The 24,510-nt window shown below is 39.9% G+C and overlaps 1 protein-coding gene across 2 annotated transcripts in view; it reads right to left on the bottom strand.

Annotated features, from left to right (window-relative positions):
- The window catches only part of CACNA1S (calcium voltage-gated channel subunit alpha1 S), a 214,629-nt gene that overhangs the window by 37,990 nt on the left and 152,129 nt on the right, over positions 1-24,510 (bottom strand). Inside the window, exons 27-30 of one of the 2 annotated variants that reach the window (XM_040337734.1) lie at positions 24,084-24,242; positions 21,727-21,837; positions 14,760-14,843; positions 13,211-13,270 (exon numbers count right to left, since the gene is read on the bottom strand). In XM_040337734.1, coding sequence (XP_040193668.1) covers positions 13,211-13,270; positions 14,760-14,843; positions 21,727-21,837; positions 24,084-24,242 — 414 coding nt within the window. The remainder of the gene's footprint in view (positions 1-13,210; positions 13,271-14,759; positions 14,844-21,726; positions 21,838-24,083; positions 24,243-24,510) is intronic. The other variant, XM_040337735.1, reaches the window with a different exon arrangement.

The raw sequence follows: 24,510 nt of genomic DNA, 5'->3' as shown, positions 1-24,510 counted from the left end.
CAGCAGTATTGTATATCTATCACACTACAGTGAGGTAAAACCATTCACTAGACAGCGCAGTAATTCACCCTTTACAATCTATACAAACATGTTTCACGTTTTTATTTCTATTTTAAACGTAATTGGTTGTTTTACATGGTGATCGTTTACAATCACCTTAAGTGAACCATTCGAGTGCTGGGTCTTCACATGTTTCAAACTTTACAGTAAAAGTAGAGCATGTGTGGTGTTTTTAGTCTTCACTTGTCCACATTAGGGCACTGTGCCCACTGCTCACTGTCAAAAAAAGTGTGTGGATCACTTGGTATACTTCGGCCATTTACGCCAGCTTAAGTGTTCCTTTTTTTTCCTTAACCTAAACAGACTGTCTAGGATAACTGCTAAATAATGTAGAGGAAGTTATTGAAGAGAAATAGGCACAACTGGGGTTATGTACAAATATGAACATAATGGTGCATGTATAGATTTAAAAAATTATATTTTCACTTTAGTCTAAGACTGACTTTTTAAGCCAAGCCAGAGGTGTGAAGCCCCCTGAGGTTGGCCATTTCTGTTCTGTCTGCTGCTTGGCCTTATGCTCTTTTCTGCACAACAAATAAAAGCCAAAAACAGATTCCAATTTTATGTTCTCCCTATGTGGCTCTGTTGTTTGATAGCTAAACTGAGATGTCTTGTCTGGCAGTAAAAAGAACAGTAACTGCCAGACCTTAGGGGACCTCTTAGCTCTGACCCTTAGCTCTGGAAGTCAAATTAAGAAGCAGATTCTTGCATCACTTTGTGTAAAATGTGGAGCCTTGGGGTTTATAGATTTAAAACATGAACTTCCTTCTTCACTGGGCTAAACTGGAATTTATTGGAAGTCTATATTTGTGTGCAGGAGTAAATTTAACACTCAGCAGAGCAATAACATAGGGCGATGACACCACTTGCTGGTTCTATATTAAATTAAAACAGGGATTCAAGACAATGTACATTTTTTTTTGTATTTCCTCATTAGTTAAATTTAGTGCTAAAATACAAATTTAGGGCCAGATTCACGTAAAAGAGCGACGGCATAACGTATCGTAGATACGTTACACCGCCGCAATTTTTCATCGCAAGTGCCTGATTCACCAAGCACTTGCGATGAAAACCTACGCCGGCGGCCTCCGGCGCAAGGCGGCCAATTCAAATGGGCGTGTGCCATTTAAATTAGGCGCGCTCCCGCGCCGGACCTACCGCGCATGCTCCGTTTCCGAACTCCCGCCGTGCTTTGCGCGAAGTGACGTCATTTTTTTGAACGGCGACACGCGTAGCGTAATTCCGTATTCCCGGACGACTTACGCAAACAACGTTATTTTTTAAATTTCGACGCGGGAACGACGGCCTCTAAATACAGCAATACGATTGCTGTGTAAAGTTAAGGCACCAAAAAAACGACTAACTTTGCGACGGGAAACTAGACTAGCGGCGAAGTAGCAAACGCGAAAAACCTTTGTGGATCGCCGTAACTCCTAATTTGCATACCCGACGCTGGTTTACGACGCAAACTCCCCCCAGCGGTGGCCGCGGTATTGCATCTTAAGATCCGACAGTGTAAAACAATTACACCTGTCGGATCTTATGGATATCTATGCGTAACTGATTCTATGAATCAGTCGCATAGATAGAACAACAGATACGACGGCGTATCAGGATATACGCCGTCGTATATGCTATGTGAATCTGGCCCTTAGCTTTTTTTTATATTCTTGTAGTGACGCTGATCAGTGTCCTTTTGTTATTGTAAAATAAACCGTTCACCTAGCCTCTAAATTATTGCATTTGTTATTTTGGAAAGCCTGTATAGGCTTAAGTTAAGTTAAAGGTTAGGGATATCGGTTAAGGAAAACTGGTGGTATAAAAGCATATGTGTCTGACCAATAATTTTTTATCCCATTTCAGGATGTATAAGTGTTGCTAAAATACAAACTTTATTTCTGCCTTTTCAGCTTTCATTCTCACTGGATCTGTCTCTGTGGATATTTCCAAGGCATAGGCGTGTGCACATAGGGTGTAAGGTGTGCCTGGGCACACCCTACTCACCCTGTACTATGCAGTTCCCCCCTGCTGCCTGGCTGCAGAGAAAGGGACTGGGGAATCTCTGTCCTCAGTCCCTTTCTCTGCCTCAAAAGTTAGATATCAAGGGTCTGTTTAGACTGATATTTCACCAAAGCCCCCAAACAGGGCTCCTAAAAAAATAAAAAAAATAATAAAAATACAATTGTAAAAAAAAATTAATAATAATAATACAAATAAAGATAAACTACTGACACCGATCTCTACCCTGCTGACAAAGCCCTACTGACTTGCCCACTGCCATATATGGTATATTACACACGCATGTGTGTTTGAGCTTTGGTGTGCACACCCTAATGCTTTAGGCTGCGCACACCTATGGTCCAAGGAAGCACCTCTTTAGATCAGCGGGAGGCTATTCCTTGTTTCTTTATATTGACAATGTAGCCATGGCTGGTGGCTGCTTTAAAAATGCATGAGTTGTAGCTGGTGCCTGTTTCTGTAAGTGCTCCCTGCAGGTGATGGAAAGATGTGGTTGGCTGCCTGGGAGGCAAAGGGATTTTAGCCTCCCCCTCCAGTGACGGAAGGACACCAGTGCATCAGATGAGAAGCTGCTTGGAGGTTAAGAGACCCACTAGGCACCAGGTAAAGCTAGACTAGACTAAAGAAACTTGGAGAGAGAAAGGCCAGAGTTGAAACTTGCCACTAACATTTCAGCCTAAACCTTATCCATCTGCATTCAGCTCTCAGAAGGGGTTATCAGCAGACAGACAGGGCTCAGGTAGACTATTAACAGATGTCAGATTTGAGAACGTCCCTTTTGACCACCCTATCTTGTGTGTTGAATGTTGCTTATATCTATTCGAGGGTATTACTGCTCTTTGGATCCTTAATTAAAAGGGACATCATTGCCCTCTTGAAAACTGCTACACTAGGACACTTTGCAAAGATACCATTACCCTTGTAAATTACAAATACCTTCACTTGAAGGTTAAAAACCCCTTTGTTGAGTTTAAAGGGCTCCACTACCAGCAGACTCGGTGGCAACTTTACCCATTAGGCAGTGATTAGTCTGGGCTAGTAGATTGTATTTAACAGTTGTAGTGTTGTTGCGTGCAGTGTCATTTTCTACTTACCTAGTGCATTTGAGGCAGGACCTTTCACGGGTGGCAAAAAGAGCAAACATCGTGGTCACTTCATTATGTAGTTGTATTGCCCCTCCATCATTGTTGTTATAATTTATCATGTTTCTTTTCTATTACTCATTTGTAGGGTTTGTTCATGCTTTAATAAACCCCAGATATCTGCCATTAGTGTTTCAGTGTACTGCTGGGTCCAGTCACAGTGCTTTAAAATGTCTTATGACTTCCCTCAATTGCATATTTACCCTTTTCTTCTATAGTTCCTTTGTTGGATTAACCCACAAATACTAGATGGGGCCAGGCAAGGGAAAACAATAAAGAAAAAAAGTAACTATGATGTCTAAATTCTGTGCTTGGTAACCTTGCTATTGTTGGTACTGGACCAGAAATGTTCTTTGGTAATACAGTTCTAACAAAAGTGAGCATTATCGCACAATTATGGACTTCTGTCCAAATCTGTGCCAATGTAGTTGTAGAATATATTTGTCTATGTGTAGATGAACACTTAGCAGGTGTCATCAGCAATTTCCTCAAATAAACGGGTACAAAATCATTATAATCACACTAACATTGTGCTTTATCTCTGTGTTATGTTCTACTGATCATATTTAAAACGTGCGCAAAAATACATATTATAATTTGAGTTTAAGTTAATTGTATTAATGACCATACATCTATATTACGAGATCTAAACCATATTACTGAGATCATCAGCCATACCATGAACTGAACTGAAAAAGTAGACAAACCCATGCACAAAAATATAATTTCCTTACAAATCATGTGCAGGATTAAGGATATCTCGTAAAAACACTTATAGCATGTGGTGACACTGTCCACCATAATGAAAACTTAAAGCTGCACTCCATCCATTAAAATATCAATTCTATAACACGGTACTTGCCTACCTTCTTTGCAAAAACATCATCCATTTCTTCTTGCAGTCCATTTTAGAACTCTTTTGTATCAATCAAATAGGTCCCTCTTTTTTATGCTGTCTTCCTGTTTGTGCAACCTGATTATCCTGTTTTCTCCCTATGAAGAAATGGCTCCCAGTTGTGTTTCCTCCTAGTTGTAGTATTCATAAGGAGAAGTCTGTGTGATTACATCACATTTCCTTCGTGGAGGGTACATTCAGTACAGCACCCAGTCACCACTTGCCCACATGCACTAAATGGCAGCTATACCTATTGGGTCAGCACAGCCAATGTTGAATTCCCAAATAATGATAGGAAATGTAGCCCTTATTTCCCCCTGCAGATCTGATGTGTGGCACCAAAATAATATGTCTTAAAAAGTGCATTGTCTCAAAAAAGCTGGTGACAGCCCTGTCATAGATCTTCGGGAGCTGTTACATGCTCTCATCAAGAGTGCTAGACTATGACTGCCCTTTGCATCCACCTCCACAGATCATAGAAGCCATATTACAACTTCTATGAATGAAACACAATCTATAAATGTTCTCCCCCCTAGTTAGTCTTGCAATCTATAGAAAAGGTGGACCTTTTATTCATCTGCCCATCCTACATTTATAGTTACATTCATTAATCACGTTCATTCGCAGAAGTGATAGTACGGCACCTATGAATGGAGGAGATGAAAATCATCCCTCAAACTAAGTGGCCCTTGAACTCAGGACTTTTTTTCAACCAGAACGCGGCAGAACTCTTTTCTGTCACTTCTGGCTCTCTCCCTCTGCTCCTCCTCCCACCACTGTGTTTACAAGAACAGTTTCCTCTCAATGGCTCTCTCAGACACCTGCCTGCCCTGCACTCACGGACAAGGGAAAACCCCTCCTTTTCTCCTGAAGACCCCTGGGGTGCATGATACCATTTGCCCAGGCATGAAAAGCAGGAAGTAACTGAAGAAATGTAAAATACTATACTTTCCTATCTATTTACTAATGGTAACAGTATAGGATTAAAAATAGTCAATGTTGATTGCGAGATTGAAGTTCCGCTTTAACGTAAATGTAGTATAAATATCCAAACAGTAACAAAAGTCTAAAAGTAGAAGGCAAAAAAATTAAAAGAAGGTTTGTTGATGACAATGATATTTTGAAAGCATAAGAAAATGGTATGATAGTTCATGCTGACTTATATACTGTAGGTAAATATGGTGCATTTTATGCAAGAAAACAGAGGCGTGAAATTGATCTTGGGTAGATTGAATCCCAGGCGAGGACATTTTTTCCATTTACCAGGTTAGCTGTGCAAGCTGATCTTCAATTCCATTATTTTGTTTACAATCAGTTCCAGCGCTGTCATATAAAATAAATAATACAAACTTAACCAGATTTTTCTATTTTCACCAAATTTGTCCAGGCGATTGTATGCTTTACAAGCACCTTGTTTGTTTTTTTGCCTTTGTCGAAATTTTTTAGTCTTCACCCTGAAAATCCTTCTGTTTTACATCAATCCTCTTTTCAGTAAACATTGAAAAAAATGCTCTAAACATTTCATGGGAAATGACTGTGCTAACATCCCTGCTGGACACGAGATCCTCCAGTATACAATGGTGACATCTGTGTCACAGATTTCTCCAAAGACTTCCATTTACTCAATCATGTTTTTTCAGCTGCTTGTTTTCCATCCAGCATCAAAGTGTAATGTTGTTGCATTTCAGGTCAGTGTCCTCCTGGCTCTGATTTCAATAATGACGCAAGATTGCTTATGTTAAAAAAGCCTAAAGTATAACTGTAGGCAAACAGCTAAATGCACAGTTGAAATACATATACCGGTATGTGAACAGTTTTACCTGCCAAAAATATAATTTTGTTCAACCAGATCCAATTGCTTCTACCGCACACTATACAAGGTTCTATTGATTTTTCTCCAGTCAAAGTAATGTAGTTTGGCCAAAGCTGTGATTGGATAGCAGAGGAACAGTGGCTCGCAGATAATAGTCTAAGTGCTCTCTCCTCCATTGATCAACTAAATTTTTTATATTTACTAGACATGTGCATTAGTTTTCGTCCGAATGCATTTTCGTCCAAATTTCGGGTATTTTTGTTATCGTTTTATCAAATGAAAACGAACGAAAGATCTAACATAAAAAAATGCGTTATTTTCATTTTCGTTGCTACAGCAGTTCGATATAGATAGGAGATTCGACATGACGCTGACAATAGCAATCTGTGTCTATCGAACCTGCGGACGAATGTGCCTAACCTTAACTCTATTAGTCCAAGATTATTCTGTCATTGAAGGCTTATGATGTCTGTCGAATGTTCTAGCTAAACTGTACGACGCCGCAATCGTACATTTCCGGTCAGATGCTTGGCCCATAGTCTATAGAAGAATTTGAATGTTGGTTTACTAGTAATAATAATTTATAAATATAATTATTACAAGTGTCATACAACATTAGAATTCTTCTATAGCTTGTAGGCAGAACATTCGACCGGAAATGTATGGTTGCGGCGTCGTACAGTTTAGCTGCTCCGTCGAATCTTCTTAGAACATTCGACAGACACCATAAGCCTTCAATGACAGATTCGACCCTAATTAATTTGGATTTTTGGACGAATGCATTTTTTAACAAAACAAAATAAATAAAAACGAATTTCGGGAGAAACAAAATACATTTATTTATCGGACGAAAACGAAATTCCGAAACCAAATATTTCAGTGTGCACATGTCTAATATTTACAGAACTTTGTTATGCAGTAGTACCTAAAGCTGCCACTGTTCTATCAGATTACATCTACACATCAGATCGTGTAACGGAAATGTAACATTCAAACAGCATCACAGATGTCTCTGAAATTCAAGAAGTAGCTGGGTGTAGTAAGATGTCCACATGGGTGTTCTATCAAATTACCGATACCTGTCAGATCATAAAGTGTTTGGAATGCAGAGCACCGTGGAACACATAGCGCATGCGCAGTAAGTACTTTTTGGTGGTAACGTCAAATCTGATGGGTAGCGGTAACCTGATAAAACACCACCTCCTCTCCTAGTCTGAATACTGATGTACAGAGGATTACAAGAGAATAGTACAAAGACTGTATAAGGTGTTACTAAACATATACTTAAGGATTTATAATGAATTTATAACTGGTTCTGTCTAGACTTTTAAAGTCTTTTTTTTTTAAGTGAACTTGCCAATGCATAATAAAGCAACGGCTTTTGTTGAATTGCATGGAAATGAGGACAAAAACCCTGTGTAAACTCCAGGTTCACAACTTTGAGCTTATACAGGGCTGAAGACTCTCTCCTTGTCTTCCATGTTACAGCACTGGTTACCAGAGTGGTTCATCACTAAGCATCAGTGTTGCTTGTGGGAAAAGGACAATAAGGCACATATGCTCTGAAAAGGTGGTATCCATTAAAGAAAGTTTTTTTGTGGAATACCAGAAAGGTGGGAAAGCTGAGTATATGCAAGGGGTAGGGTGGTCTTGGTTATTTGCCTTGCATGGGTTAAACACAGATTCACTTCAAAAGAACTAGTAATAGTTACTGTACATAGTTAGGCAGGGTGATATAAGACCCATGTCCATCAAGTGCAACCAAAATACAATAAAAAAAAACTTGCACCCTTAGAACATAAATCTGCAAATTTGGAGGATCAAACTAAGAACAGTTAAGCTTACTAGACAAGAACATAGCATAGTTAAGTACTTTCATGGCTGATAAACCTAATCTGTTGCTGTTTTATCAGATTATTCAATAAAGATGGCCTGTTGCTCATATATGACTGTTAAGCCTCATACACACGACCGAGAAACTCGACAGAATCCATCAAGAAACTTGGTGGGAGAGCTTTTTTGCCGAGGAAACGTTGTGTGTACGTTTTTCATCGAGGAAACTGTCGAGGAACTCGACGAGGAAAAAAGAGAACAAGTTCTCTTTTTCCTCCCCGGGAGTCTCAATTTCCTCGTCATGTTCCTCGTCGGGCTGGTTTTCAACGAGAAACTCGAGCGTGTGTATGCTAAGAAACCCTCGCATGCTCAGAAAAAAGTATGAGACGGGAGTAAAAGTAGCATTTGTAATGGAGATAACACATTTTTCACGCTGTAACAGACTGAAAAGTGCAAATCGTCTCCGACCAAACTTTTACTTAACACACAGTAACATGAGATTAGCAAAAGCAGCCCCAAGGGTTGTGCCAGTGGAATCGAACTTCCCCTGCCGTTGTATGTGTTGTAAGTCACTGCGTTTGAGAACAGGGACATTTTGTCTTGACAGTGTGTACGCAAAGCAAGCTTGTCGAGTTCCTCGACAAGCCTAAGGCCTCGTACACACGACCGGACATGTCCGCTGAAACTGGTCCGCCGACCAGTTTCAGCTGACAGATCCGATTGTGTGTACAGGCTAGCGGACAGATTTCCAGCGGACAAATGTTTCTTAGCATGCTAAGAAACATGTCCGCTGGAAAGCTGTCCGGCGGACATGTCCGCTGGTTAGTACACCTAACCAGCGGACAGATATCTCCCGCATGCGTCGAATGGATTCAACGATTGCGTGGAAGTATTTTACTTCCTGGTTTGGTGACGTGGCGGTGTCAACGTCACCGCCACGTCACCGCGCTGTCTGTCCGCGCGGATTTCGGTTTGATGGTGTGTACAGCCATCAGACCGAAATCTCCGAGCGGACATGTCCGATAAAAACGGTCCGGCGGACCGTTTTCATTGGACTGTCCGCTCGTCTGTACGGGGCCTTACAAGGAACTCGTCGAGGAAAACGATGTGTCTTTTCCGACGAGTTCCTCGGTCGTGCGTACGAGGCCTGATACTTCTGTGAGGAGAGGAGATAGTATTTATCACGAAAGGGTTAGTTGTACTAAAATCTTACTCCCTAAAAATAAGGAAACCATTATGTAGGTATTTTCAATAGCATCAAGTTCCTAAATGGATGTTTTTTTTTTTAGAATATACATCTCTGGTACAGAAAGAGGACCCACACCATCCTCTTTGCTCCTCTAAAGTCCCTTTGCTCTCTATCTCCCTTGTCGCCTCCTCCCATGATCACCTCCAATACTTCTCCAGAGCTTCCTCTATCCTTTGGAATGCCGTACTCCAATCTATGTGGATGTCTATTACTCTCAACTCTTTGGAAAAGCCTATACTGACATTACCTAACATGAACTTTCTCCATAAACTCATCGCCAAACAGTTCTTACATTATTGTATCACAGGCCCTTCTCTTTAAAACTGTATGTTCTTCTGAGCATGACCCTCCTAACCTTGTCTTTAACCCTTCTGCCAATGCCCCCTGGTGCTTTAATAGAATCTAAATGCCAGGAGGTAGAGGCAGGCATTCTGATCTTGTCACCACTGTGATTGGCTGTCCCAGCAGTGACTTGATCAGAAGGTCCGGATTCCAAGCTTCCATTGGGAGCTTTCAGTGACATTTTAGCTACTGTGCTGGGAGCGTGGAGTGAGTGTGCACCCAGCACAGAAACCTATTTCCTATGGACACATATTTGCGGCTGCTGGGTGTTAAAGCGCACCCGCCCAGAGGCTGCATATATGCGTACACCCAGGTTAATTGGATTGTACTGTCACCCTTTATATTGTAAAGTGCTATAGAAATTATATGCATTTCTGATGATCTATATGATAATAATAATAATAATGAAAATAAGTTTTGTTCCCAATGCACACAAAGAAAAGGAAAAGAACGCCTGTCTGCCCTAGTGTAATACTGTTTATTGAACAATTAATAAGAAGTTTTCCATAAATTACACTCACATTTTGGAAGTACAAGTAAGGCATGTAAGGCTCATGTTTTCCTCTCTTGTATGGCCCCTATAAGGTGTACCAATGAACAAGGAACATCCAACCCCCCCAACAGCCGCATGGCAGCTCACAAGCCATCCGACATCACCTCCGGCATGCACTGCGGACCGCGCATGCGCCCAAACCAGCTGGTGTCACACTGTGATGTAGACACCCATTGCGGGGGGGGGTAAGTGATAAGTGATAAGTGACTTGATAAGGCTACGCATCCGAAATGCATTGTCATAGCAACCCTGCAGGCTGACATACTGCTTTCTATCTTTCTGTCTCCATTGGCTCTCCTCCTGCAGCGGGTGTTTACATCACAGTGCAACGCCGACTTGTCCGAGCGTATGCACGGTCCGCAGTGCATGCCGAAGGTGATGTCGGGCGGCTTGTGAGCTGTCATCAGGCTTTTGGGAAGGTTGGATGTTCCTCGTTCATCGGTACACCTTACAGGGGCCATCCAGGAGAGGAGAACATGAGCCTTATATGCCTTACTTGTCCTTCCAAAATGTGAGCGGAAATTATGGAAAACTTCTTCTTAATTGTTCAATAAACAGTATTACACTAGGTCGGCCGTGTGCTCTTTTCCTTTTCTTTGTTTGTATAGGTCCATGTCCACCACTCAGTAGACTAAAAGAGAGCTGCAGCATCTTTAGTGATAGAATTAGCAGTTGAACTTGGGAGTTATTTTTACCAGCGCCTGAACTGGTGAACTGTTTGTGTGTGTTTTGCTGCCAAAGCATGCATGTGATTAGTGGAAAAGCAAGGCTGCCATTGCTGTCCTGACTGAAAAATATTAGTTGCCTGGTACTCAAGCTGACCCTCTTGTTATAGTATTTAAGAACCTGACCGGAAACTTTAAAGTATCGGTGCTATTTAAATTTAAAGGGGGATCAGAGTGTAGTTAAACTCTGATCTGGTTAAAATGTTTAAATTGGGTCTCTGTCTCAGCTTGCCTGTGCTGTGGGCTCATTCTGTTGTGCTGGGGCGTTCTTCCCACCCCAGTGCTGTAGATGGCAGCAGTGGAGTCAAGGTTTGGGTGCTCTTCCCCAGCAGCTTATCAGGTTGAGCCTCGCTGTGCATACTGGGGGAGGGTATTTATGGGGCAGACGCCATTGGTTCTGGGTCTTCTTCGTCCAGTGTGGCACCCACCTTTAGGGTGACCACATCACGGTGCCCCGGCGTTATGGCCTACCTGACCGGGGCATACGTGCCACGCGGTGTTCCTGGTTCCGGGACCATGTTGGTCCGGAACATTTGAGCAGCGACAGGGACCCAGTAATCGACTGGGTTCCCACCTCTGAGGATCCCAAGCGGTATAGCTGTTCAGTGGGGAGTCCATCTGAGGAGCACCAATGAGAGGCTGGTGGTCCAAAAGGATTTAGACAAACCACCGGGGATCAAGGTAGCCAGACACTGAAGGATTGATCACCTGTCAGTCGGTACCTGGGCGACGTTAAGAAGGAGATCCAGGCGTAATTCACCTAAGGAGGATTGCCTCCGTAACTGCAATCAGGGAGGGCCTGTGGCAGAGGTGGCTCCCTGACGTTCATTTCAAGGAGGGTCTGTGGCAGAGACTTTTCCTCAAAAGTTCGAGCGATACTCTGGCTGCCAGGTCAGTGAGAGAGGCCTGTCCAGGTATGCTATTCCCACTCAAGCAGGAGTGGGGCAGAGAAGTGTTACTCTTGGGAGCAGGACTGTTTCCCTATTGCTACGCCTGAATTTGCTATTCTCCTTTCTTTCTTCAACTCTACTTTCCTCACCACAAGGTTTTTACCCGGCTGGGTAATAAAGAGCACAGCAAAAGACACTTGTTGCGGACATTCCTTTACTACTGCTATATGCACCGTTCACCCCTAGGAATTCGAAAGAGCCACGAGGTAAATGTGCCACCCAAAACAAACCAGCAGCTCCTCCGGGGGTAGTGCTACATATACATATAAAGTTCTCTGACTTTCCTGATTTGTATACTTGTTCCTGGTCAGTGGCTCATAATGTGTTAAAGACACAAGTGAATTTGCATAACAACCAGAGAACAGGTACAAAAGGAAGCAAGCAATTATTATTATTATACAGGCTTTATATAGCGCCAACAGTTTATGCAGCACTTTACAACATAAGGGCAGACAGTACAGTTACAAGCAATTGCAGGATCGGTAAAAATTAGATTGCAAAATCTGGTGATTCTCTGCATGAGAAACAGCTTCCAGGTTTTACTGCCAAAGCTTAATTGAACAAGCTGAAGTTAGAATCTGATTGGCTACCATGCATGGCAGCATCAGATTATGAGTTCACCATCTATAGTAAATCTACCCCATAGTTTTAAGGTTGAAAAAAGACACATGTCCATTCAGCTCAACAATTGTGTGTGTAATTTGTGTTTTCCCATAGCCTTGTATATTCTGCCTCCTGAGGAAGACTTGTAGAAACTCTCAGCTAGTACCCCTCCTGGGGAGGGAGTTCCTTTTTTTCACTGCTCCAACAGTAAAGAAATCTTTTTACAATCTAAGGTTAAACCTCTTTTCTTCTAACCTTAAATCATGGTCGCATGTCCTGCTCAGGGAGCTTAGAGTAGACAGTTTATTATAGCAACTGGAGTAACTTTTGATACATTATTATATAATGCCGAGGAAGGATAATCTTTCAACTTCACTGAAGCAGTATTAGTCAAAAATTCTTCTTTTCTTAAAATCCCTGTAGTCAGTTACAGCTGATATGCATAAAGAACAAGCAAAGATTGACTTACTTATATCATTTGCAGGAGAAACGAAAATAAAAGTACATCAAATGTCATTGATTAGGCAGTGATACTCTTGCTAATGATGTTGACAAGGTTAAACATGAATCATGAAATTTGGAAATGTGTCATTATACAGGTTTTAAATGAAGGTAAGAAAATGAATGAAGGACTAATTAGTGAAGGTTAAGAATACTATACATTTTTTTTAATTTTGAAAAAAAATGTCAGTATTCCTGACAATTCCCCCAAAAATGTTCAAATATTAACTTTCTCTTTAATACCACCTACAGTACACATACTCCATGCAGGTATGTAAAATGTAGCAAGTCAGTGGTATAGAATATGTTAACTGGTCAGCTATGGCAGGTGGATACACCCTAGTAATGGTATAGAAGCAATGAGAGGGAGTAAAAGAACATGAGGTTTTGCCGCAAGTGGCAATATTAAAAGTTGAACATCTAGCATTTCATTAGCATTAAGCAAATTATCTTTCCACTTGCTTGGATAGCACAACAAACACTGGTTCCCTATATGCACAGCAAGCGCATGCATCTGATATTTACAACACTGGGCTTGCAGCCGCCACTGAGACAGTACAGCCCACCGCTGGGAGCAAGGACCGTCTGTAAACAGAAAAACACAGCAAAGCTTAACAGAGAGAGCTATCTATTAATAGAGGGGGGGCAGCTCATTATAGTAAGAAAGGAAGTAGAAAAAAATTGCGTGGGTCACAGAATGATCTAACGTAAAACATCCTGTAGCAAGATAATCAGAACAAGAACATCAAGAAATTGCCATAAAGAGTATGGCAGATTATAAACAGTCAAAAGCATTTCTTTAGTTGCTCGGTTGATGATATTACACTATATCTTGCACAGAGACTGAACGAACACATTATTAAGTCAGGGGAAAACTGCGAAACAAAATCTAATAGAAAAATGAAAGAGTAATTAATCTAAGGCCTCGTACACACGACCGAGTTTCTCGGCAAAAACCAGCAAGAAACTTGCTGGGAGATATTTTTTTGCCGAGGAAACCGGTTGTGTGTACATTTTCGTTAAGGAAACTGTCGAGAAACTCGACGAGCCAAAAAGAGATGTTCTCTATTTCCTTGACGGGAATGGAGAAAATTGGCTTGTCGAGTTCCTCGACAGCCTAACAAGGAACTCGACGAGGAAAACAATGTGTTTCGCCCGTCGAGTTCCTCGGTCGTGTGTACGAGGCTTAATAGTACCATTACACTGGTTATTATGTCCTATGGTAAAAACAGTGATGTGATTATTTATTTTTATTTCTTACTTTAATTACCACTTTTGTATTTCTTCTGTTTTCTTAGAGGTAACTGTTATGGTATTTCTTCATATGTTGTCACCATTGGATCCATCAGGTATTTGTGTAAATGTTTAACTACTCAATTTGACGGTGATTTGGTAAAGATTTTGGGAACCGGTGGAGCTGAAAAGTATCCAGTCACATTGCAATCAACTGTCCCTAGCTTTCTGCTTTAGCCTTGGGTTAAGAAGGCTTAAAGGAGTTGTAAATAAAAATTTTTTTTTGCTGAAATGACTGTTTACAGGGTATAGAGAAATAATAGTTAACTGATTCCTTTTAAAAAGGATTAAAAATACATAAAAATAAATCAATAATGTACCTGTAGTTTCTAGGTTCGTTTTTGCATGTTGTTTCCTGCCTCTCTGCCTTACAGAGCATACAGAGCCATAGAGCAGTGATGGTTTGGAAAACAAAACTAGAAACTAGACACACAGTAATCACACCTCCTTGAAGTTAGTGACCACAGAGAGAAAGCTCCCAGCACCTTGGTCATCAGGAAACAGACAACCAGGAAATGTGGATATCAGAGAAGAATTACAGCAACTTGAGAGAAAAAACTAACAATGAGGACATGAAAACAGCACTGCATTAAGGTAAAGGAAGCTATTAAGATAAAAAAAAAATCCTTTACAAACCCCTTAAGATGGCTATAGTTTTACCAATTTTAATCATGTAATAAGAGGGTTAGGTACAGCTTGCCTAGTGAGCCTTTGAAAGAAAGCCTATATACTATATATTCTGTAGTTGTTGTAGCTTGATTAACTGATTACCATTACTCACGTCAATCTCACTTAGAATGACATCAATTACGCTTCCAATAACAATCAGGAAATCAAAGACATTCCAGGGATCTCCAAAATAGCCCTAAAAGGCAAAAAAATAATGCATTATTCACCTAAACCTATTCACGGTGGCCGCAGACATGTTTGGCATGGTAGTGTTCTCCAAGTTAATCCTATTGTCTGATATAATATTATATGATTATATTCTGCGTTATACACATATATATGGTAAATTTGTCATACATTTATTTTATTGAATATGGACTTATGATGTTTTGGACTTATGGGATGTTTGGAACCCACGAAACATGTTGTATAATAACCATTGATATTCCCCATTATCATTGTAACGGGAGGGCCCGTGGGACCCAGAAGCTCTTACAAAGTATGAGCCAGGAAATAATGGACATATCTTGGATTGCTTGTAATTCACAATGTATTCCAGGATGTCTGTAAGAACTATTTACAGGTTGTTGATTCTGAACTCAACAGGTTAATTGAAAGAGTGACTCATTCAATGTGGGAACACAAACTGTTAGGTGTTAATGTTGTCTGTTGTGATGTAAATGAATCTAGTATGGCTTCTGAAGTATCTTCCATTGTGTGGTGCTAATTGACCCTGTATTGTGTGAAGGGCTATTGATGATAAATGTGTATTGCAAGTTAATAGACAGTCTAAAGGTCAGATGTCTGACTTATCAGCTGTAGTTAATTAGCTCATGTAAATTATGTCTACTAAATGAATGTGTATTGTATAGCAGGTGTCTATCTTGTAAGGTCATATGTCAGAGTCACCTTGTCTGGGTAAATGATTAGTTACCATGAGACGAAAGAAAAATCCTGGATCTTTTGTGTAAATGGAGTGCGGTGATCCAGGATTTTTCTTTCATCTCATGGTAATTGAGCACAGCCAGCACCCTCTTGGTTTGTTGGGACGGAAGCAATGGGGATTGATTGAAAAAAGTGAATATTACCGCGCTTATCAGGGGAGAGAACAAGGGGGGAAGGGGAGGGGGAAGGGAAGTGGGGAGGGGTGAGGGTACAGCTGCGGCACTGAAAGGTGTATCAAACCATACGTAATTGTTAATGGGGAAGGTAGTGCTTCGCTAATGGGTGGTGGATGGGCAAGTGTATGGACAAGTGGGGGAAGGGAATGAAAAATGGTATAACTGAAAATGAGAACAGTATAAACAAAAATAGCATAAACAAAAAAATTTATCAGTGAACGATACTGGTGCAAATCATATAACTCCACACATTTCTCTTAATGTGATAAAATACACAATATACACAATAACAATATTAAACAGGTGATGAACAGTCAATAAACAAGGCTTAAGCTGTATAAAAAAAAATATATATATATATATATATATACATATATATATATATATATATATATATATATATATATATATATATATATATATATATATATAAATAATAATTTAAAAGTCCAAAAATTGAGAAAAGGGTGCTGATGTAGGTCCGCAGTGTGAGGTGAAAGGGGGATGGGTATCCAGTGATCCTTTTAAAATGAGAGGTATCGGAGGTGACGTTGGCGACAGACTGCCCCCCTTCTTTTTTACATGCCTAATTGTATTTTTAACAATGTGAGTACCCTTGTTTATTATTTACGAGAATTAAAATTTTAAAAACGATATCACACTATCGATGCTTTATTCCTTTGGGGCGAGATACTGATCAATCTGGGACGAGACTTCCAAGGAGGACCTGTCGTTTCTGGATCAGAGCCCATCTGGTTAACCATCTAATGTGGTTGGATCTATATGCTGTTACCTTACAGCAGTAAGGTAAGGGGACATCCTCATTCATTTTAAAAGGATCACTGGATACCCATCCCCCTTTCACCTCACACTGCGGACCTACATCAGCACCCTTTTCTCAATTTTTGGACTTTTAAATTATTATTTATATTTATATATATATATATATATATATATATATATATATATATATATATATATATTTTTTTTTTTTTTTTGATACAGCTTAAGCCTTGTTTATGGACTGTTCATCACCTGTTTAATATTGTTACCCATCACAGTTATTTGGGTGTTGTGTTATACACAATTTTTTGCACTATCCATTACCTAATTTTTTAGTGTATTTTATCACATTAAGAGAAATGTGTGGAGTTATATGATTTGCACCAGTATCGTTCACTGATCAATTTTTTTGTTTATGCTATTTTTGTTTATACTGTTCTCATTTTCAGTTATACCATTTTTCATTCCCTTCCCCCACTTGTCCATACACTTGCCCATCCACCACCCATTAGCGCAGCACTACCTTCCCCATTAACAATGGGGATTGATTGTTTTTAGAGCGGTATACTTTTCTTCACTAAATGATCAGTTAATTAGCTCATGTAGATTATGTCAGAGTTGGAGTCAGAAGGACTGACTAAAAGATGTGTATTAAGGGGGGCTCGTTAGGCACCATTGTATAATGTTGTGGGTGGAGTTGAGTCATTGTTCATTCTTGGTTACTGACTGTATATAAAGAGCCTGATTTCCTCATTAAAGTGTCTATTCATTTTGAACCAGAGAACAGAGCTGTGTGTCTCGTTTCTGGGGGAATCCGTATGGGTCATGTTCGCCGGATTGTGGAGTGTCAATAAGCTGTCTTGGGTTTGGAATGGAATATCTTAAACGGCGTTAACCCCTGTCCCATTTGGGGTTCCGTTACAATCATCATTTAAAACTTTGACAACCATCTGACTTAAGATCAAAGATATAAGTACATTATTAAAAGGGGGAAGGTCAAGATTAACTGTGAAACAAATAATCGTTTAGGCTGCTTTCACACTGATGGGGTTTTGCTGTGTTTTTGCCTTTCTTTGGTGTGTTAAAAACAGCAACAAAAAAAGCTCCCCATTGAAATGAATGGAAAACGTGTCAAAAGTGCATCAAAAATGCACAACAGAGTCTCATGCCCATGTTTCACAAGGGCATGATGGGAGGCACCCACAAAACAGACTATAAAAATTAGCTATTATGGCTAATATGTTATGGATTTTAAATGTTTAGAAGAAACTGAATACATTTGTGGAAACATTTTAACTGTGGTGTACATTGTAGATATATTTGGGCACCCTTAAAGTCCAATATTCCAATATCCAATAAAAAATTGAGAAAAGGGTGCTGATGTAGGTCCGCAGTGTGAGGTGAAAGGGGGATGGGTATCCAGTGATCCTTTTAAAATGAGAGGTATCGGAGGTGACGTTGGCGACAGACTGCCCCCCTTCTTTTTTACATGCCTAATTGTATTTTTAACAATGTGAGTACCCTTGTTTATTATTTACGAGAATTAAAATTTTAAAAACGATATCACACTATCGATGCTTTATTCCTTTGGGGCGAGATACTGATCAATCTGGGACGAGACTTCCAAGGAGGACCTGTCGTTTCTGGATCAGAGCCCATCTGGTTAACCATCTAATGTGGTTGGATCTATATGCTGTTACCTTACAGCAGTAAGGTAAGGGGACATCCTCATTCATTTTAAAAGGATCACTGGATACCCATCCCCCTTTCACCTCACACTGCGGACCTACATCAGCACCCTTTTCTCAATTTTTGGACTTTTAAATTATTATTTATATTTATATATATATATATATATATATATATATATATATATATATATATTTTTTTTGATACAGCTTAAGCCTTGTTTATGGACTGTTCATCACCTGTTTAATATTGTTACCCATCACAGTTATTTGGGTGTTGTGTTATACACAATTTTTTGCACTATCCATTACCTAATTTTTTAGTGTATTTTATCACATTAAGAGAAATGTGTGGAGTTATATGATTTGCACCAGTATCGTTCACTGATCAATTTTTTTGTTTATGCTATTTTTGTTTATACTGTTCTCATTTTCAGTTATACCATTTTTCATTCCCTTCCCCCACTTGTCCATACACTTGCCCATCCACCACCCATTAGCGCAGCACTACCTTCCCCATTAACAATGGGGATTGATTGTTTTTAGAGCGGTATACTTTTCTTCACTAAATGATCAGTTAATTAGCTCATGTAGATTATGTCAGAGTTGGAGTCAGAAGGACTGACTAAAAGATGTGTATTAAGGGGGGCTCGTTAGGCACCATTGTATAATGTTGTGGGTGGAGTTGAGTCATTGTTCATTCTTGGTTACTGACTGTATATAAAGAGCCTGATTTCCTCATTAAAGTGTCTATTCATTTTGAACCAGAGAACAGAGCTGTGTGTCTCGTTTCTGGGGGAATCCGTATGGGTCATGTTCGCCGGATTGTGGAGTGTCAATAAGCTGTCTTGGGTTTGGAATGGAATATCTTAAACGGCGTTAACCCCTGTCCCATTTGGGGTTCCGTTACAATCATCATTTAAAACTTTGACAACCATCTGACTTAAGATCAAAGATATAAGTACATTATTAAAAGGGGGAAGGTCAAGATTAACTGTGAAACAAATAATCGTTTAGGCTGCTTTCACACTGATGGGGTTTTGCTGTGTTTTTGCCTTTCTTTGGTGTGTTAAAAACAGCAACAAAAAAAGCTCCCCATTGAAATGAATGGAAAACGTGTCAAAAGTGCATCAAAAATGCACAACAGAGTCTCATGCCCATGTTTCACAAGGGCATGATGGGAGGCACCCACAAAACAGACTATAAAAATTAGCTATTATGGCTAATATGTTATGGATTTTAAATGTTTAGAAGAAACTGAATACATTTGTGGAAACATTTTAACTGTGGTGTACATTGTAGATATATTTGGGCACCCTTAAAGTCCAATATATAGTAATTTTTTTGTCCTTTTTATTCTTAAAGGTAAAATGATTTGGGGTTCTAATATACATTTTCTTTTCAATAGATTTTTATTCAAAAATTTTACAATTTAACACATTTTGTTAGGATGCAAATAGTATATCAGTACAGAATGATTCATACACTCTTAAGAGGTGGCCAAAAGTCCGATCCATATGGTTGTAGTGTAAAAACAATTATAACAATAATTATAGTTAAGTAAGGCTACTACCCGCTCTAACCTGAGCGGAGTACTGATAACTTCTTGGTAATGATGCTAATTTGCATTTTCTAGGTTTCAGGTTTTTAAGTTGATGTTTATAATAATTTTCCACTTTACTGTGTAACGCCCTGCCCTAGGCTAGTTACATTTAGTTTTTGGTTCTGAGCAGCAATTTATTTTCTAGGTCTGGTCACATCTCCCTAAGCCTGGTGGTTGATTAACTGATGCCTGTCTCTGGAAGAAGCTTCCAGAAATGGAATAGGAGAGTTAGCCACTGGGTTATGAATATTTTTCTGACCTCAGCCAATCCCTTGGAGGGGGTGCACAGAAGATGTGACTGGGAGAAGATAAATGTTTGGGAAAGCTGTTTAGTGCTCTCTTCTCTTGGAGACTCTGCCCCAGAGAGGCAACCTGTGCTACTATAGAGCTGTTGCTTTCAGGCCTCAGCATGTAATTGACCGAGGGCCTTGGAGTAACTTGGACTTTGGACATTGTCAGTAGGACCTTGGCTAGAGCTCCAGGGGTGCTTGTGCTTTGAGTGTTAGATGCTACATGGACAGTGACTGCTCTTACAGAGTTACAGATTAGCTGTCTGTCCCCTTTACCCCCAGCAATACTTAAGGCTGTTACTGAAGGACTTTGCCGGTGAACCTGTCTTCTAATACCTACCTGTGTTTTGGAGTATACTGCACACTCACCCCTCTCTCCTGTTCAAGTTTTGCAATAAAATATATAAAAAAAAAAACAATACTGAGCCTGTGTTTTTTGGGGGTCTCTGGAGGTTTGTACCTGGGCCTGGCAGCCTCTGAGCAGGTAAGGGAGACCTGTGTATTTCCAGTGGCCCCTTGTGAGTGAGCACTCCAATTGTAAACATTTAATGGGTTGCACCTATGCTACAGTCATCAGAAAACATTTTGGGTTTTCTACAGTGATAAACTGTTTTCCTTAAGATTCTCTTTCTCATTGATCTCAAGTCCATAGGGAGAAGTGAAAGTCACTTCTTGAGGTATTGAGCTCCGTAAACAGTCTTTTTTTTTACAGTAGAAATGCCAAAAAACAATAAATAAACATGTGAAATGGGGCATAGAGTTCATCCTGCTTTCTGGAAAATTTAGATGCAACATTTCATACGTACCTAGCTTAAGAATGAAAAAAGGTAACATTTTTGTTTTTGAACATAATAAATAAAATATATGTAAAACACTATAAACTGTAGTAACCTACAGAAATTAAAATTCATCATGTACTGGTCTGACTTCAGCATGTGGATTCTGATTGTCTATGGGTTATGCACTTAACTGAATAAATATAACAATAAACCTAAACACTTTTTAGAGCCCATTCACACAGGGGCAACACAAATTCCAGCACGACTTTGGGAGGCAACTTGGACACGACTTGAGTATGAATCATCAGGCAACTTACAAGGCAACTTCAAGTTGCCTCCAGGACAGTACAAGGCATCTTCAAGTCGCCTCCAGGACAGGAGGCTTTCCAGTGGCCAATCAAACAACAATCAGCTCTGTGGGAGGGAGGGGTTTGCCTGAGAAATGTATGTTCTCTTCCTGTATTGTTGCCTCAGTTAAGACAATGATCCGACTTCTGAGGCGACTTCCATTGAAATCAATGGGTACAAGTTGCCTACAAGTCGCCTAGAAGTCGAATTGAAGTAGTACAGGAACCTTTTTTGAAGTCGGTGCATTAAGATGGCTTAATTTACTTACATTGATTTTCTCATGCAGCGCGACTTGAGGCGACTAGGGGCAACTTGGGGGGACTTAAAGTCAGATTCAAAGTCGTCCCTGTGTGAATGGGCTCTAAAATGACAGATATTATTCTTTCTTGATAACATTAATTGGAATGGTCCCAATTTATTGCCTTCTGCGTTTGCATTATTAAAGTGTGAATTTTCTATAAACTCACCTTTGCTTTAAATGCTGCTAGCTTGAGAAACATTTCTACTGTGAAGATTCCAGTAAAGGCCACATTGAGGATGTCAGACACGTAACTGAACTCTGGAGTCTGCCCATAGTGCTGTATAATGACAGAAAACAGCTCAAAGATCTTCATATACAATAAATATCACTTTTTAGTAAACCTGTGACAAATCTTTTCTTGTTAAAGGCAACCTTATCTGCAGCTTCCTCAGCCAACGTATTAGTCAGTGAAACTGCCATCACATTGTAGGGTCAAGAATGACGGTCAAAGGGAGGCTTGGAAGCAGGATTACCCAATTATACAAGTGCAGAGTTTGAATTGTACATTAAATGTTAGCTTATAGCTTCAGGTGCCTTTATCTTTTGGTCTGCTGATTATTTTGACATGTACCTTTGACTGATGGTAACTTATATCTTTCTTTATCATATGTTCACTTTGGGATGAGTTTGTGATTGCTTTACTTTAACAGAAATTACACTGTTGTATAAAGCATCCTTTAAAAATTGGGATTGCTAATGCCAAAGGAGCACTATATATTATACGTTGTACATTTACTTTTTTTAATTTAAACCAATAAAATCACATTTAAATGGCATGCTAAGTTCTATCATCACTGCCCCACTCAAAACTGGGGATATGTTTGTAAGCTTCTTGATTTATTGCTATTAAAGAGGAAGTAAACCCTCTGAGGCCCCGTATACACGACCAAGAAACTCGACGGGCGAAACACATCGCTTTCCCCGTCGAGTTCCTTGTTCGGCTGTCAAAAAACTTGTCGAGCCAAATTTTCCCATTGCCCAACGAGAAAATAGAGAACATGCTCTCTATTTGGCTCGATGAGTTTCCCGACGGGTTTCTCGGCGAAAGGTGTACACACGACCGGTTTTCTCGGCAGAATACGTCTCCCATCGAGTTTCTTGCTGGATTCTGCCGAGAAAACCGGTCGTGTGTACGGGGCCTGAAAGTTTTCCTAAACAAACAAACAAACAAAAAAAACCTGCAAGAGAAAGGCATAATGAGCTAGTATGCATATGCATAGCATACTAGCTCATTATGAATTACTTACCTGAGATCGAAGCCCCCGCAGCGACCCTTGTTCCTCTCCTCTGCTGCCGCCATGATACCCGGAGTAACTTCCGGGTGTTGCTGCTCTGGCACTGTAACTGGCCGGAGCATCGATGACATCACTGGCATGCGTGTGGGAGCCATCAGGAACGGCACAGTCCCATTCATTAACGGCACGCTCATTGCGCCTGCTCATGCGCCATAGACATCGGTGCAGACTTTTCTGCAAATATCTCCTTAACCGTGTAGGTTAAGGAGATATTTCTTACACCTACAGGTAAGCCTTAATATAAGCTTACCTGTAGGGCGAAGTGGTCTGTAAGGGTTTACAACCACTTTAAAGGGGTTGTAAAGGTTTGTTTTTTATTTTCAAAATAGATTCCTTTAAGCTAGTGCATTGTTGGTTCCCTTACCTTTTTCTTCGATTTCCTTTCTAAATGTTTTTTTTTCTTTGTTTTCCTTGTCTGAATTTCTCACTTTCTTTTCCTCCTGAGTAAGCTGTTCTGGCTGACTAACCCCCAGGGGGTGATGGGGGCAAGCTTACAGGAAGTGAGAAATTCAGACAAAGAAAAAAAACATTTAGAAGGGAAATCGAAAGAAAAGGTAAGTGAACCAACAATGCACTAGATTAAAGGAACGTATTTAGAAAATAAAAAACAAACCTTTACAACCCCTTTAAGGATGAACATAGCAGCCAAACTCCACTGCACACTATTCTCCATTCATCGTTTCAGGTACAATTTCAGCCAGAGTTTTGGGCTGAATTAGGACCTGAAATGGACCAAAAGACACACATGACTCCTGTGTAATTCTCATCAGAGCTGATGCGGCTACTAGCTACAGCGGCTACAGCTGAGGAAGACGGGGACATTGCGGGCTTCACCTGCAGGTAAGTGTCACATAATGGTCTACTATGCAATTCATAGTAGCCCATTATGCTTTACCTTTGCAGGGAAACAAAGAGAAAGTAACACCTATCAGGGTTTACTTCCTCTTTAAGTGATAAAAAGAATCAAATAGAAGAGATAGGAATATTTCTATTTAAATCATTCTATTTTCTAGGACAAAAATATTTCATGCAATTCTGAATTAGTTTAATTGGGGATTTTGCATGGTTGTTCCCAATTTCAAGGGAAAAAATTATAAAGTGAGGCTTAATCAGGATTAAGATTGGGAAATGATGGTGAAAATACAATATGGAGGCACAAAAATGGTTATTTTATATAGTCATGCTTGATGAGTTGATAAATAAGAGCACAATGACAATAAATGTTTACCTGCATACCAAGGCTGATGGTGTTCAGTGTAATAAGAAAAAACATCAAGTACTCGAAATATGAGGAGGTCACCACATACCAGATCTTATATTGGTGTGGATTTTTTGGGATGTACCGCCGCAACGGACGGGCTTTCAAGGCATATTGTACACACTGCCTCTGTTGGAGAAAGCAGACTTAAATGTAACATAAGTTAAACACTAAAATATAACATATTATATTCTATACAATAAGCAATTGCTTATTGCAAAAAAAAAAACAACCTGGTAATTTTTTTTCCAATAATTTTTATACTTCTGTTAACCTCCCTGGCGGTATGATTCTTTCAGAAAAAAGATGCTGAAAGCGGTACCATTATTTGCAAGGAAATTTGGCGTTTTACATTGTAGGCCTGTAATTCTTAGGAATAACTCACTTAAATCTGACC

Source organism: Rana temporaria, chromosome 2 (assembly GCF_905171775.1).
Source record: "Rana temporaria chromosome 2, aRanTem1.1, whole genome shotgun sequence".
In the NCBI taxonomy this organism is placed as follows: Eukaryota; Metazoa; Chordata; class Amphibia; order Anura; family Ranidae; genus Rana; species Rana temporaria.
This window is presented reverse-complemented; position numbering and strand designations above follow the sequence as displayed.